At 40.2% G+C, this 13206-nt stretch overlaps 1 protein-coding gene across 1 annotated transcript in view; it reads right to left on the reverse strand.

The window, feature by feature from the left end:
- The window catches only part of Metap1 (methionyl aminopeptidase 1), a 30228-nt gene that overhangs the window by 11749 nt on the left and 5273 nt on the right, over positions 1–13206 (reverse strand). The window contains exons 2-7 of the mRNA XM_021157789.2: positions 11519–11570; positions 9058–9170; positions 6988–7048; positions 3131–3222; positions 2036–2119; positions 220–358 (exon numbers count right to left, since the gene is read on the reverse strand). Coding sequence (XP_021013448.1) covers positions 220–358; positions 2036–2119; positions 3131–3222; positions 6988–7048; positions 9058–9170; positions 11519–11570 — 541 coding nt within the window. The remainder of the gene's footprint in view (positions 1–219; positions 359–2035; positions 2120–3130; positions 3223–6987; positions 7049–9057; positions 9171–11518; positions 11571–13206) is intronic.

Below are 13206 nucleotides of genomic sequence, written 5' to 3' on the forward strand. Positions count from 1 at the left end.
TAGATAAGAGAGAGAGAGGAAGGAAAGAAGGAAGGAAAGAGTAAGGGAAGGAGGGGGAAAAGGAAAAGGAAAAGGAAAATAAGAGTTCCTTCAATTTTGAGCAACACCTGAGTTTTAAAAAGAAAAAGTTCAAGTCAAGAAAACAGAAACCACTTAACAGACTTCTGAAATGTGGGAGTCTTTTTGCTCACAATGACAAATTTCACACCCATTTCTTACCATTAACAATATCACCTTCTTGCAAAGGCCGCCTGTCTGGAATCCCATGGCAGATGACTTCATTCACTGAGGTACAACAAGACTTTGGGAAGTTATAGTAATTCAGGGGAGAAGGATAGCAATTTCTTGCAATGCATGCCTGTAGTAGATGAAAATACAGAGAAAATAATTTGGAATCTACAAGAGGAAAAATTATGTATGCAATAAATCAGATCAAAATCTAAAGAATTTTGTGATAGATGCTACTATAAAGGCCTGATATTATAGCTTACTTGAGAATATTGATAGGTGTATAGTTATAAGTATGTGTGTGCATGTGTTTGTGCATGAACTGAACGAACACACACACACACACACACACGTTGCTGCCCTAGGCTTTCTTTAGATCTTACAGGCCAAGAAACTGGGACTATAGGCATATGATGAGAACATGCCTAGCTGGCAGACAGTATCTTTTTCAGTGTCTAGTATGCTGTATGCCAATTAAATATACTGTATGCAAACCAGTCTACTGGTTTTCATGCAAAAGAGAATCAAACTGACATAATACAAATATATACAAATGTCATATGAAGATTCTACTCTAACTTAGCTACTGCTTGTGAAACATTTTCAGAAAAAAATAACACATTCTATCAGGCACTTTCAACAGCCTCTTATATTAAGGCCACTACATCCACACAAAGAGGAAATAAGTATGTATGTAATTAAGAAATGGCAAAGTACCCACTGCAACTTCTGCTATAGCTACATCCCATGGACTTAGGAAACAGCTGTTTGAGTCTTCCCATGGCAGCCATCAGTGTACTCTAAGTTCTGTGTCCTTCTACTGTGGTGTTCAGTCTAGAAACATTCTAACAGCTGTACAAAATACTAACTGTGGCCAGGCGTGGTGGCGCACACCTTTAATCCCAGCACTCGGGGGGCAGAGGCAGGAGGATTTCTGAGTTCGAGGCCAGCCTGGTCTACAAAGTGAGTTCCAGGAAAGCCAGGGCTACACAGAGAAACACGGTCTCAAAAAAACAAAACAAACAAACAAAAAAACCTAACTGTGGACTAGTCCATCATTCTACTAGCAATCCCACTACTTCTAGAAATCTTTAAGTAGTCTACTTAACGTTCTACCTTAAGTCTACCTGGAGTTCCCCTCAGGTAGAAAATACTCTCACCGAAAACAACTGCAGCCCTCCGGTGCTTCCCTGATGTGGGTGTACTTGTCCAGTTATCGTATCACAGATTCCATCCTCTGTAAGTCACATGACCTTGGATAATTATAAAGTGGAGGTGACAGTAGCACCTACTTCCGGAGGATGCTGGAGACATCAAATGACTAAATGTGAAGGTACCTGACCCACACACACACGAAGTGCTCAAAGTGCCGACTTGTGATGTATTACTATATACAGCATCCAAATCAAACCCACCTCAGGCTGCCGCTGGCTATCACAAGCTACAGACACTCCAGCCTTGCCAGTGCAATGTTTGCACAGAAGCCACACACGTCCTCCCATATACCTTCAACCATCACTGCAATCACTCACTTACACTACGGACTCCCAACTAGCTAACAGTAGCAAGGAATAAAGAATACAAACATTTCCATACAAACTCAAAAGTTATTTTTTTCCCAAAGATTTTCAATTGCAATTGTCAGAATGTACTTACCAATATAAAAGCTATAGAAATGCTAACCATACTTGAAACAAGGCAAAAATAAGCTTTTAAATTAGTTTAAAAGTTATTTTGGGCATTATAAAATAAAGTTTAAATAATCTAAGAATCTGAAGCTTATGAAATAAGAAAGTAAAGATCTTACTAAGTGTACAGCGTGGTCGATCTCTTCAGTAGTTACGCCCGCTTTAATCATCCCAGCAGCAACGTCCAAAACCTCTCTGGCAAGCTGGAAAGGGAAACTAAGTTCACTCAAGAGGAGATCAAACAGAACCATACACTGTGCTCTCTTGGATTTCGTGAAAAATCAATCAAATGAAACCATCTGACATCATTTTGTATGCAATATTAAATGTTAGAAATATATAAATGTAAAAACAAATTTATATAAAAGTTGGGATAAACAGACTTGGTAATAAATAAACTTATAATCAATTAGACGAAGGTCTAATCTGACATTTCTAGAATGGGGAGCATGAAGGGAAACAGTGATTTCCTCAGAAAAATCAAGGCAAGTGAAAAAATATAAAATTCTCCAAATAATTAGCATTAAATCACTTTTCAAACACTACACAAAAGCCCCAAGTCAGCATCTAAGGCTTTTCTTCTTTAGAAAAGATATACACACGTGATTCCAGCTACCTAGCCAGCCACTCTCCAGACTCCAACACAGCATCTCCTAAGACGTTAGTCTAACCTGTGGAAGCCTTGCACTCTGTCCTGTGCTACAACATTTGTAAACACAGAATGACAAGTATCATAAAAAGTTCACTCTTTAAAAATAACACTGCAAAAAGAAAAACAAAAAAGCCCTGAGTCACAGTGGTGCTCGCCTTTGATCCCAGCAGTCATGGGGCAGAGAGAGGCAGGTTAGATCTGAGCTTTTTTTCTTCAAGGATAGCCTGGGCTACACAGTGAGTTCCAAGATAGCTGGGGCTACAGAGAGAGACTCTTCAAAATACAAGCAAATAAAATAGTAGTAATAATAATAATAATAATAGTTACGCTGCCAGCTCGAGGGCAGAGTACAGCCATGCGCATCCTTTAATCTTTTCAGTTCAATAAATGTTTATGCAAACAAACAATACCAAGTTGATCAAAGAAAATGACTACAGATGACCTGCTGTTAGCTTTATTTTAAAATAGATTCTTTACATATAAAAAGATGTTTTGAAAGTAAGAAGGGATGGGGAGTCTGTGCTCTTAACCCTGTCCTACCCGTGAGGAAAAGGTGACTTACCCTACACACGAGGCGCATCCCTTCTATATCTTCAGATGAGAGTAACTTAATCTGAGAAGTGCCTTTAAGAGCCTGTTCCGATTCAGACATTCCTGGAATGGAGAAGGCGTGAGTAACACCGCACCACACAGAAGAGTACAATTCCGCAGCACATCATTCACTGAAGGTGGCAACGGCTGACTCCTATGCACAGTACTAGTTTATATGGGGTGCTGGGGGCATGGTAGTTTATTTTCTTAATGTTTTCAACACAAAAAGGAAATAAAAGAAATTATAAAGAAAAAAATGTCTCAAAGTTCCTCTAGGAATCACTGACCGTTTACAGAGTACTTGCTACACGCACGCAGGCAGTCACTGCTGGACTCGACAAGCACAGCACAGGGCACTGCCTTCATGGCCTGTTTTCACGATGCCTTTACATACCAACAACTAATCAACTAGTGATGCTGTAAAACCAGAGCCAGCCAATGCCACTCAAAATCCTAAGGATTGTTTGCTTTTTTTCTTTTAGTTTCATGTGTACAGATATTCTACATGCATGCCTTGTGGCCTTGAAGACCAGAAGACGGCATCTGGTCCCCTGGAACTTAGAGGAGGTTGTGAGCTATCACAGGGGTGCTAGGAATTGAACCTGGGTCCTCTAGAAGAGCAGCAGTACTCTTTTAACCACTGAGCCATCTCTCCAACCTAGCTTATGACTTTTAGTAGGCTGTAACTCACATCTGAAAAGTGAAACAGGAATGGAAAGTATCAGATTGTATATTATACAGCCCAGGTAAATACTGCTGTGAAATATCTGATTATTGTTCTTATGCACAGAGATCATGTCATAACACCCATTTCTCACTCGAGTCATAATAAAGTTTGGGAGATACTGCCCAAATAATCTTCATTAATGAAATTAGTCTACACTAATTTAAGTTTTATATAAACTTAAAAGAAACAGTCAACACAGCAACTATTTCAAAATCTTGGGGCAGAGGGGTGTGAAACAAATCAACCCTATTTGCATTCTCTGAAATAAAAAATGCGCAAACAAATGTTTCTGCAGTTTTTTCTGTGTGTGCCACCCGTGTGAACTGGTGCACGCAGGTCAGGAAGAGGACTGCATCCCTGACACAGGAGCCACAGGCTGATAGCGCTGCTAACCACTCGATGCTCCCTGCCTGATTCACATCAAAAGATAGGGCTATTAATTCAATACTAGAAAATGAATGACTATTTAGAATGATAATCCTCATAACATGGACAGCTACCACCTTAAAGTATAAACGTCAAGTCAAGATGAACATCATAGAATGATTATTATGTGGCACAATGCTATTCTGGCTATACTAGAAAGAAAAAAACTGTAAAACTGAAAGGAAAAAGATACAAGCTTCATCCATCTCAGGTCTTACACACGCAGACCAAGGAGAAAAGAAGCACCTGGCATATGGATGAAAGGACCGTTTTCCACCTTAGCAGGTAAGATGTCAAAATCAGGAACTTTACCAGAGTACAAACAAGCTAAACCCATGAAAATACCCAGAACAAATATAAAAATACGAGCTTCAAAACAGAACTCTGAAAATGCCACTGTAACGCACAAAAGGTTAATAAAACAGAAAGCATACCCTATTCTTGAACAAAACACAAGATGTCAATTCTTCCAACATTAATCTATATTATTAGTTAATTAAAAATGCCAACAAGATATTTTTAGAAATCAAGAGAAGCTTATTTTAAACTTAATACAGTAAAAGAAACATACAATACTCAGAAATTCCGAAAAAAGGCAAAGATGACAGGAACAAGGCATGTGCATATGAACACATTTCTAATGGCCAAGTTTGGCCATGGCACATAATTAATCAAACACCACCCAAAGACATGAAAGAATTAAATACAATAATACAAGACACATTTATCTTACAACACACACAAACGCTGAAAGTATGTCATTATATAATGACAAAATAGTGTTCAGCTGAGGAGAAAACATTTCTATCACATATATCATTGTTAATGTACAATGAATATTTTAGAAATTGGGGGATCTAGTAGTCTAATGGAAAAAGAAGATACAAATATAAACAGACACTCAAAAGGATAGGAAATATGACTTTTAATACATGAAAAGATGTTAAACCTTATAATTCAAAGATGCAAGCTACAAAAAATATATATAATATTTCGGCTTTCAGGTTTATAAAGACCAGACAAGCTTGGCAGCAAACAATGTGGAGACAAAGAGGGAGAAGCCAATTCTCCCGTTCGCTTTTCTCAACTGGACCACTGAGGAAGGGTGTGTCACCCTCACACAGGAACCGGGCTGGGCCTCACAGAATCATTCCAATCTTAGTCTATGTTCTATCAGAGAAGTGTGCTCACGTTTTTAATCAGAGTAATAAAACTGGCAAAATCTCTGAAATTTCTAGAATCTCAAAATAAAAAATAGAATAAAATATAATAATAGAAAATAGAAAAATAGAAACTGCAATCAAATTCACAGAAGCAAAACCCTGCAAATAATCTAATCTAACCACTCATTAGTAGGCGCCTAGTTGATAATTATGATACACCCACACAATGAAATTAAAATTACAGAACCAAAGAACTTACATGAACTCATATGGAATACATGCAAGGCAATAGATTCACAATAAAAGAAAACCAGACTGTAAAAGGCATATGTGGTGTGTTCACTGCATATAACCAGCGCTGGACCTGATGTGTATTCACAGTATCTAAGGCGTGCTCTTAAAGCAGCTACCTCTACAGAGCAGAACTTCTTAATGCAGAGCACTATTCTATTAAAGTTATTTTTTTAAATATAAGTTATTACTATACTCAAAAGAGAAAAATAAAATTACAAATGTCCACATTATTCTATCATTCCTACCGCCTTTTTCTTATATTTATCCACAATGAATTTAACAAAATTTTGAGATTATATATAGAAATATAATACCATGGCTCCGTGAGTCTAAAGAGCCAGGCAGCTCTCTAAACGTATACACAGGCGCACCAGGTGCACACGGTGACACAGACATGTAATCCCACACTCAGGAGGCTGAGACAGAAGGAGACTACATGTGAGGCCAGCCTGGGTGAGGCAGTAAGATCATGTCTCAAGACCAAAAATTTGTAAATGTTCTAAATTTTAAAATAAACAAATAAATCAAGTCAAACTGCTGATATTCAACCATTTCTCATTTTTGACATGCAAAATCAGTTAGCCCCTAGTCCAACCTAAATACTGTACAAGTCCCAAGGTCAGAGACTAAGTCCACTGACCTGGGTAGCAAATTACTCCTCTTCTCTGCATGTCTCACTAATATTATCTATACAATAGAGAAGACAACAGAACCTACCTCAGAAATGTTGAAAGTATTAAATGGAGTAACACGTGCAAAGAACTTAGCACAGTGCCTGACACATAGTTAAGCAAAAATAAATATCAGTTACGATTAAGGAATTCTCACCATCATGCTCACCACAGCTACCGTTACACCACCATTTCCAGTCTCTCTCTACTGCCACAGCCCAAAGTTCCATTCACTAAGGCCTTCACAATCTACTTTTGCCTTAATTTAGCTAAGAGCAAAAAGAAAATCTAAACCTTCCCCTCCCATCTGACAGCTCATTTAACACAAAATATAGTATTTTTTAATGTAGTCTTTAATAGCCACATAAACACTGTTTTCAGAACTGGATATATTCCTAGTGACGAAAAAAATCTTTACCTTAAATGTTCTAATGTGGCTTTTAAAAAAGATACAATGTTTACTTTCTATGTCCAGCCCTGAAAACTCCCGTACAGATAATGAAGCCCACAAACTGCACACTGTGGAGATGAGCCAAGCAGGACTTACCTAAGGGATGGTCAGCGTAGTCCGGCCTCTGAATGTAACTGGGCACGGGCCGTGTTGGCATCTAAAAACAACAATGAGGTAAGCTCAACACCTCTTAACTAACTGAACAGTTCCAGTCCAAGCTTTTCATAGTCAGTTTTGGCTGACATGTTAGTATCCTAACATCCATCTCTCTCACCGAGAGGAAGTTTATTTTCTAGCCTCGGCGGCACATATGTTTGAGAAAGAAGGAGAATGGCCCAGGCTGTCCACACTTTAAGATTAGCCCTGAGGCTGGAGAGACAGACGGGTGGACGGCTCAGTGTTTAAGAGTCCGCTCTTCTGGAGGACCTAAGGTCAAGTCTCAGCATGCTCATCAGGTGGCTGACAAACACCCACAACTCCAACTCCAGAGACACCGACCCGACGCCTCTGGGCTCTCCTGATACACCAACTCATGTGCTCATACCCGCACAGAGATATAAGCACATATTAATTTAAGTATTAGAAGCAGTAAATCTTAAAAAAAATAAAATAAAAATAAAAATCAGCAGCAGCTGCTCCAAACTGGCAGGCAGGCTGGTAACAGTAGGAAAGAGGCGTCTCGGAGTAGACATCCCTAGGGGAGAATACAGACTTCCTTATGTATCTGGTAGCTTTCCAGATTTTACACTAAAGACATATTTGGTTTTTGTTTTTTTTAGGTAGCAATCAAATATGCAAGGATAGCAAATTTCTTTTTTTTTTTTTTTTTTTTTTAAAGATTGATTTATTTATTATATGTAAGTACACTGTAGCTGTCTTCAGACACTCCAGAAAAGGGCGCCAGATCTCGTTACGGATGGTTGTGAGCCACCATGTGNTTGTGAGCCACCATGTGGTTGCTGGGATTTGAACTCTGGACCTTCGGAAGAGCAGTCGGGTGCTCTTACCCACTGAGCCATCTCACCAGCCCGGATAGCAAATTTCAACAAGTGACTTCTCACATTAAAACTCTTCCTTCCAGAGGATGTGGGTGCACACGCCTTTAATCCCAGCGCTCAGGGGACAGTGGCAGGTGAGTTTGAGGCCAGCCTGGTCTACACACAGTAAGTTCTGGAACTGCCAGGGCTATATGGAGAGACCTTGTCTCGAAACAACAAATGGCTCTTGAGTCCTTTGAAGAAACTCATCTTGTACTGAAGTGAAAGCTTCATCTACTGGCTTTCCCAGTTCCGGAAAGGGCGAGCGAGGCAGGGGGAGTAACCAACACTTGCCCCGCTATGAACCCTTCCAGCCAGAGCAGTGAGCAGCCTCACCCATGTACCTAGTTCAAAAGTGGCACAATGCTTGCGGAGTAAAGAGTCTATTTATCATTGGTTTTAAGGCTTTCCCCAATCAGGCAGAGGTTGTGGACATCTGCAACAAGACAGCACTGACTGTACATGAGAGGCCTGTTGCACACAAGACCTGACAACAGCTGAGAGTGCATGCATACAACTTGTGCAAGATCAAACCAGCCAAACTGCAGCATGGCTAGAGGAGCACTAGGCACCCAGGTCTGTATGAATGAGTCCCTGACAATGGGCCTGTGCTCTAGTGAGCGGCCCACCCACGTCACACTGGCAGCACTAAGTGGACTCAGTCAGTTTTTTAAAGTCCATGAATGTGTGAGGGAAATGTAGTAGAGAAACAATGGAGGAGTTAGAGCTGAGCCTGATCAAACCACATTTTATTTATGCATGAAGTTCTCAAACAACTAAAAAGAACTTTTGAGTCCTACAGAAAGGGTTAGGAGTGGTACCTAATCCATTATAATTAGGTTACAACGGGTCATATTAAAAAATTGTAGAAAATCAATAGCATACACCATTCTCCTATAAAATTAATAAAGTTTTAGTCTTTACATCTAAAAACGTTCCACTTCTTCCACAACTGCCAACTGTCCCTGCTAGCTCCTAAATGATACGGCCCGAGAGCTCGAATGTACATTTCTTTCTGAAAACAACCCTGTTCATGATTCGCTACTGGAATAACACTTACAAGCACCAATCTCAGAAAACTGAAAATTGTTTTACACAATGTTACACTCTAATTATTTTACACTCTCACCAGTGGATAATGTGGCCTGAGTTTACCGGTGTACCGATAGCCTGCCCATGGCTCAGTGTTGACATCACCTTCTACAGTCCAGGAACACACTTCTCGCTTTGCCTTTTCATCTTCTGGAAGAGAGAGAGATGGACAGATGTGAAAGGAAGGACAGAAAAGAATGCTTCAGACAGTAGGCTACTGAACAGCAGTTTATTTAAATTCTCATTAGGTGGAGCAAAAACCTAGCAAGCATCCAATCTAACCTGACAAAGCCTTCCGCCCCTCTCAGATCTCACTGTCGGGGAAGAAGACACCACCTAGACACACGCTGTTCAGTCTGAAACAGAGCAGCTTTCAATGGTAAGCATATGCCTTCTACAATGTCAACTCATACAAAGCTCATTTTAAGATATCAAATAGGAGCAAAACCTTCCCACTGAAATCAGATTTAACAGCTGAATTCTATTCTCTTATTATTTAAGATCAGTGATCTTAAACCACCCCAAAGCAAACTTACATTAAAAAAAAAAAAATTTTCCAACCATTCATTGGCTTTTAACTGAAGGTTTTCAATCAATACAAAACTATTTTTGAACCCAGGACAAAAACAGGCTCCATTCACTGTCACTAGATTCAAGTACTACTGAAAATTCTTCAAAATGACAATGATGCTTGCTTTAGGTAAAGTTAGCATGAAGTGGTTTGTCTGAAACAGGAACCTCTAGGAATATGTCTTTTTAAATCTACATTAGAACAACCAAGATTTTTCTGAGCACAGTGGTACAAATCTGTAATCCCAGCAGTTGAGAACCAAGGCAGGAGGATCATTAAGTTCAAGTCATATTTGATATTTGATCTCCAATACCTCACATGGCAGAAGAAGAAAACCATATCCCCCCAAAGTCTTGACTTCCTTCCACACATGCTGCATGTAAAGATAAATGCAACTTAAAACAATAACAACAGCAACAACAACAACAACCCCTTAGCTTCTGTCTCAAAACAGACTCAATGGTTCTTGCTTAGCCACACTCCCAGGGAGGAAGAAGGAGAAGTAACCCTTTCACACCCAAAGCCCCCTGCTGGTGAGCACTCAGGCCCTTCACAAGCACCATTATTTTCAAAGGAGAATTGAAAGCAGACTGCACAAAGCCATCAAGACAAACAGGAGCTGAAACACAGGAGTTCTTATCTAACCTCTCCACAGAGCTCACTAGGAATTCGCACCTGAAAGTTTTGGTAAACTTTCATTTCGGGATCCATTCCATCTGCGACTCAAAGGCTAGACAAGCACTAGATTCCTAATGATCCTGAGATGAGCTGAGGCTGGGAGCAAAACTCAATAAACAGCTGTGAAAGCAAAGGACACTGCGCCATAGGTCCAGATAAGATACAGGCAATGTGCCAAAGAGCATCAGACTTCATTCATGCTACAGCCCAAAATACATGACCTCCAAGGCATACACATCCATCCAAGGGAACAACCAAAAGCAGTTAATTCCTCCCTCTACGCTCGGGTGAACTTCCGCTCACACTAACTGTGTCAGAGACTAAATCTCCTCCTCTGATAACCCAGAACTCTCACTAAGCACAGATAATGCTTTTTACCACTATGGAAAATATAGCTTTTTAGTACTTTTATTTCCTTTTCCTTCAAAGTTGGTTTGGCTAACCTCAGATACTTTGGTAAAGCAATCTAACAAACTTTATTAGACCAACTAACACCTAGAAACATGCAGAAGAGTACAATGCACCAAAATCATTAAGACAGAAAGTTCACACTTACACCAACTCCACATACTACCTGGCGAGCCTACATCCATCAGATTGCACTACTTTATGCATAGCAAGTCCTTGTCACTCCAGGTAACCATGTCAGGCTGTCTCAGGTCAGCCACAGCAATGACTAAATTTACAGGGTGAGGAGCTATCCTGAATAAACATCACATCAGTGTGGCTAACAATAGCTAAGCAACAGTCATGTAAGATACCCCCAAAATAACAGACAGGGTATGGTGACACATACTTATAATCCAGCACTTAGGAGGGAGAAACAGGGAGGTCGGGAGTTTAAGACCATTATCAGCTACAGAGCAACAGAGATCTGGCCAAATAACATGAACTAGTACTGCATCCTCAGTCTATAATATGCATACATTTCTAGCAAAGACAAGAGAATGCCAAAAGACTAGGGCACTATCAGGTACTAGCCAAGCTAGAGCCACCTATCTTAGCGAAGATCTCAGGTTTTCATATTAAACCCATGAAACAAGATTAAGCAGATCTAATTCACATATTTTATTACATATTATCAAAAATAATAATTCCAGTTATTACATATTATCAAAAAATCATAATTCCAGATGTCAGGACCATTCTTTCAGAACACTCAAACACATACTTTCTGTAGTAAAGGAAGTCCTGACACTAAGACAAGGCTCCACTCCAGGCAAAGGGCATAGGAAACACTGTTACTTACTTGCTTTCTTATGTAGTAACTTGTGAGTGGCCCAGCTTCCTTTAAAGCATTCCTAAAAGAGCGAACAAGAAAATCAGTGCCAAGCCTTCCTTCATCAGAAACATCTTAAGGACTATTACAAGGAGGAAAACAGTTCTTGGTCAGGCAGTGGTATGGGTCTTTAATCCCACACCTCTGGAGGCAGGGGCATGCAGGTGAGATCTACACCAGCCAGGACTACCTCAAAAATATAAAAATAAATACACAGGCTAAAACACAAAGGTTTGCAATATAAATATGTAGAGAAGGCTTAATAAATGACATCAACTCATAGTATCAGTTCAGGAAGTAATCTAAGGCGAGGGTTATAGTTCAGTGGTAGAGCATTTGCACAGAGTACCTAGTGCCTTCAATTCCTACCCCACCCCACCCCTGCACAGTGTTTGAACACTTACTCCCTAAGTAGTATTATTATTTGGTAAGGTTGTAGAACCTTTAGGAATGAGTCCTGTGGAAAGAAGTGGGTCACTAGGGGCTAACCTTGAGATCTGATGTCTGGTCCCTCATCATGACTGCAGATATAATGTGACCAACCCACCCCATGCTTGGCCCACCAGTTTTCACTATATGGATATTCAAGAAGGGATATTTCCCTTCTTAAACTGTAAGCTTGGGCTGGAGAGATGGCTCAGCAGTTAAGAGCACTGACTGCTCTTCCAGAGGTCCTGAGTTCAAATCCCAGCAACCACATGGTGGCTCCCAACTATCTGCAATGGGAACTGATGCCCTCTTCTGGTGTGTCTGAAGACAGCTACAGTGTACTCATATAAGTGAAATAAATAAATCTCAAAAAAAAAAAAAGAAGCTGTAAGCTAAAACAACCATTCCTCCTCTGTGTTTCTTCTGTCAGAAAACTTTAAAAAAAAGTCTTAACTCTGGGTACATATCTGGAAATTAAATGTCAAGTGGTCAAGTCTGGAGCCTTTTGGTATCTGTTATTGCTAGAATAGACCCATCCTTACATAACCCCGCCCTCCCTTGCCCCTCCCTTTTCATAGCACTATGTATTTCTTTTTAACTTAGGCCATGGAATGAGTTATAGAATGTTCACCTTACCATTTGTCTCCTGCACTGTAAAATGGTAAGGAGCCATCTCACATTTACTGCTGAATGCCTGACCTGGAGCCCAGTACTTCACTTGCAGCATAAGTTGGAGCCACCTCCCAATGAAACATTTCCAACATTTATGTCAAATTGTGTGCACACATGAGCGAGCGCATCGTTTCCTCTGGTTGCATATCTAGTGTCTTTAGAAAGCCTGCAACGTCAACAATCCCACATCACCAATATTTTTTAAAAGACTTATTTTTGTAGGGCGTGAGGTAGGGCATACACAAGCGTACCCACTTGGACATGAGAACCCAGCTTGAACACAAAATGAGAATTATCTCAAAAAAAAAAAAAATTTACCCAAATATCCTAACCAATACTTATTCTCAAATATTTTCACTTCTGTTTTCGTTCTGTTTTCAATCGATGAGGCTGGAGCCAGAGCAACTCATCAGCAGGTAAGAGAACTCACGTAGCCGGGCGTGGTGGCGCACGCCTTTAGTCCCAGCACTCGGGAGGCAGAGGCAGGCGGATTTCTGAGTTCGAGGCCAGCCTGGTCTACAAAGTGAGTGCCAGGACAGCCAGGGCTACACAGAGAA

Source organism: Mus caroli, chromosome 3 (assembly GCF_900094665.2).
Source record: "Mus caroli chromosome 3, CAROLI_EIJ_v1.1, whole genome shotgun sequence".
In the NCBI taxonomy this organism is placed as follows: Eukaryota; Metazoa; Chordata; class Mammalia; order Rodentia; family Muridae; genus Mus; species Mus caroli.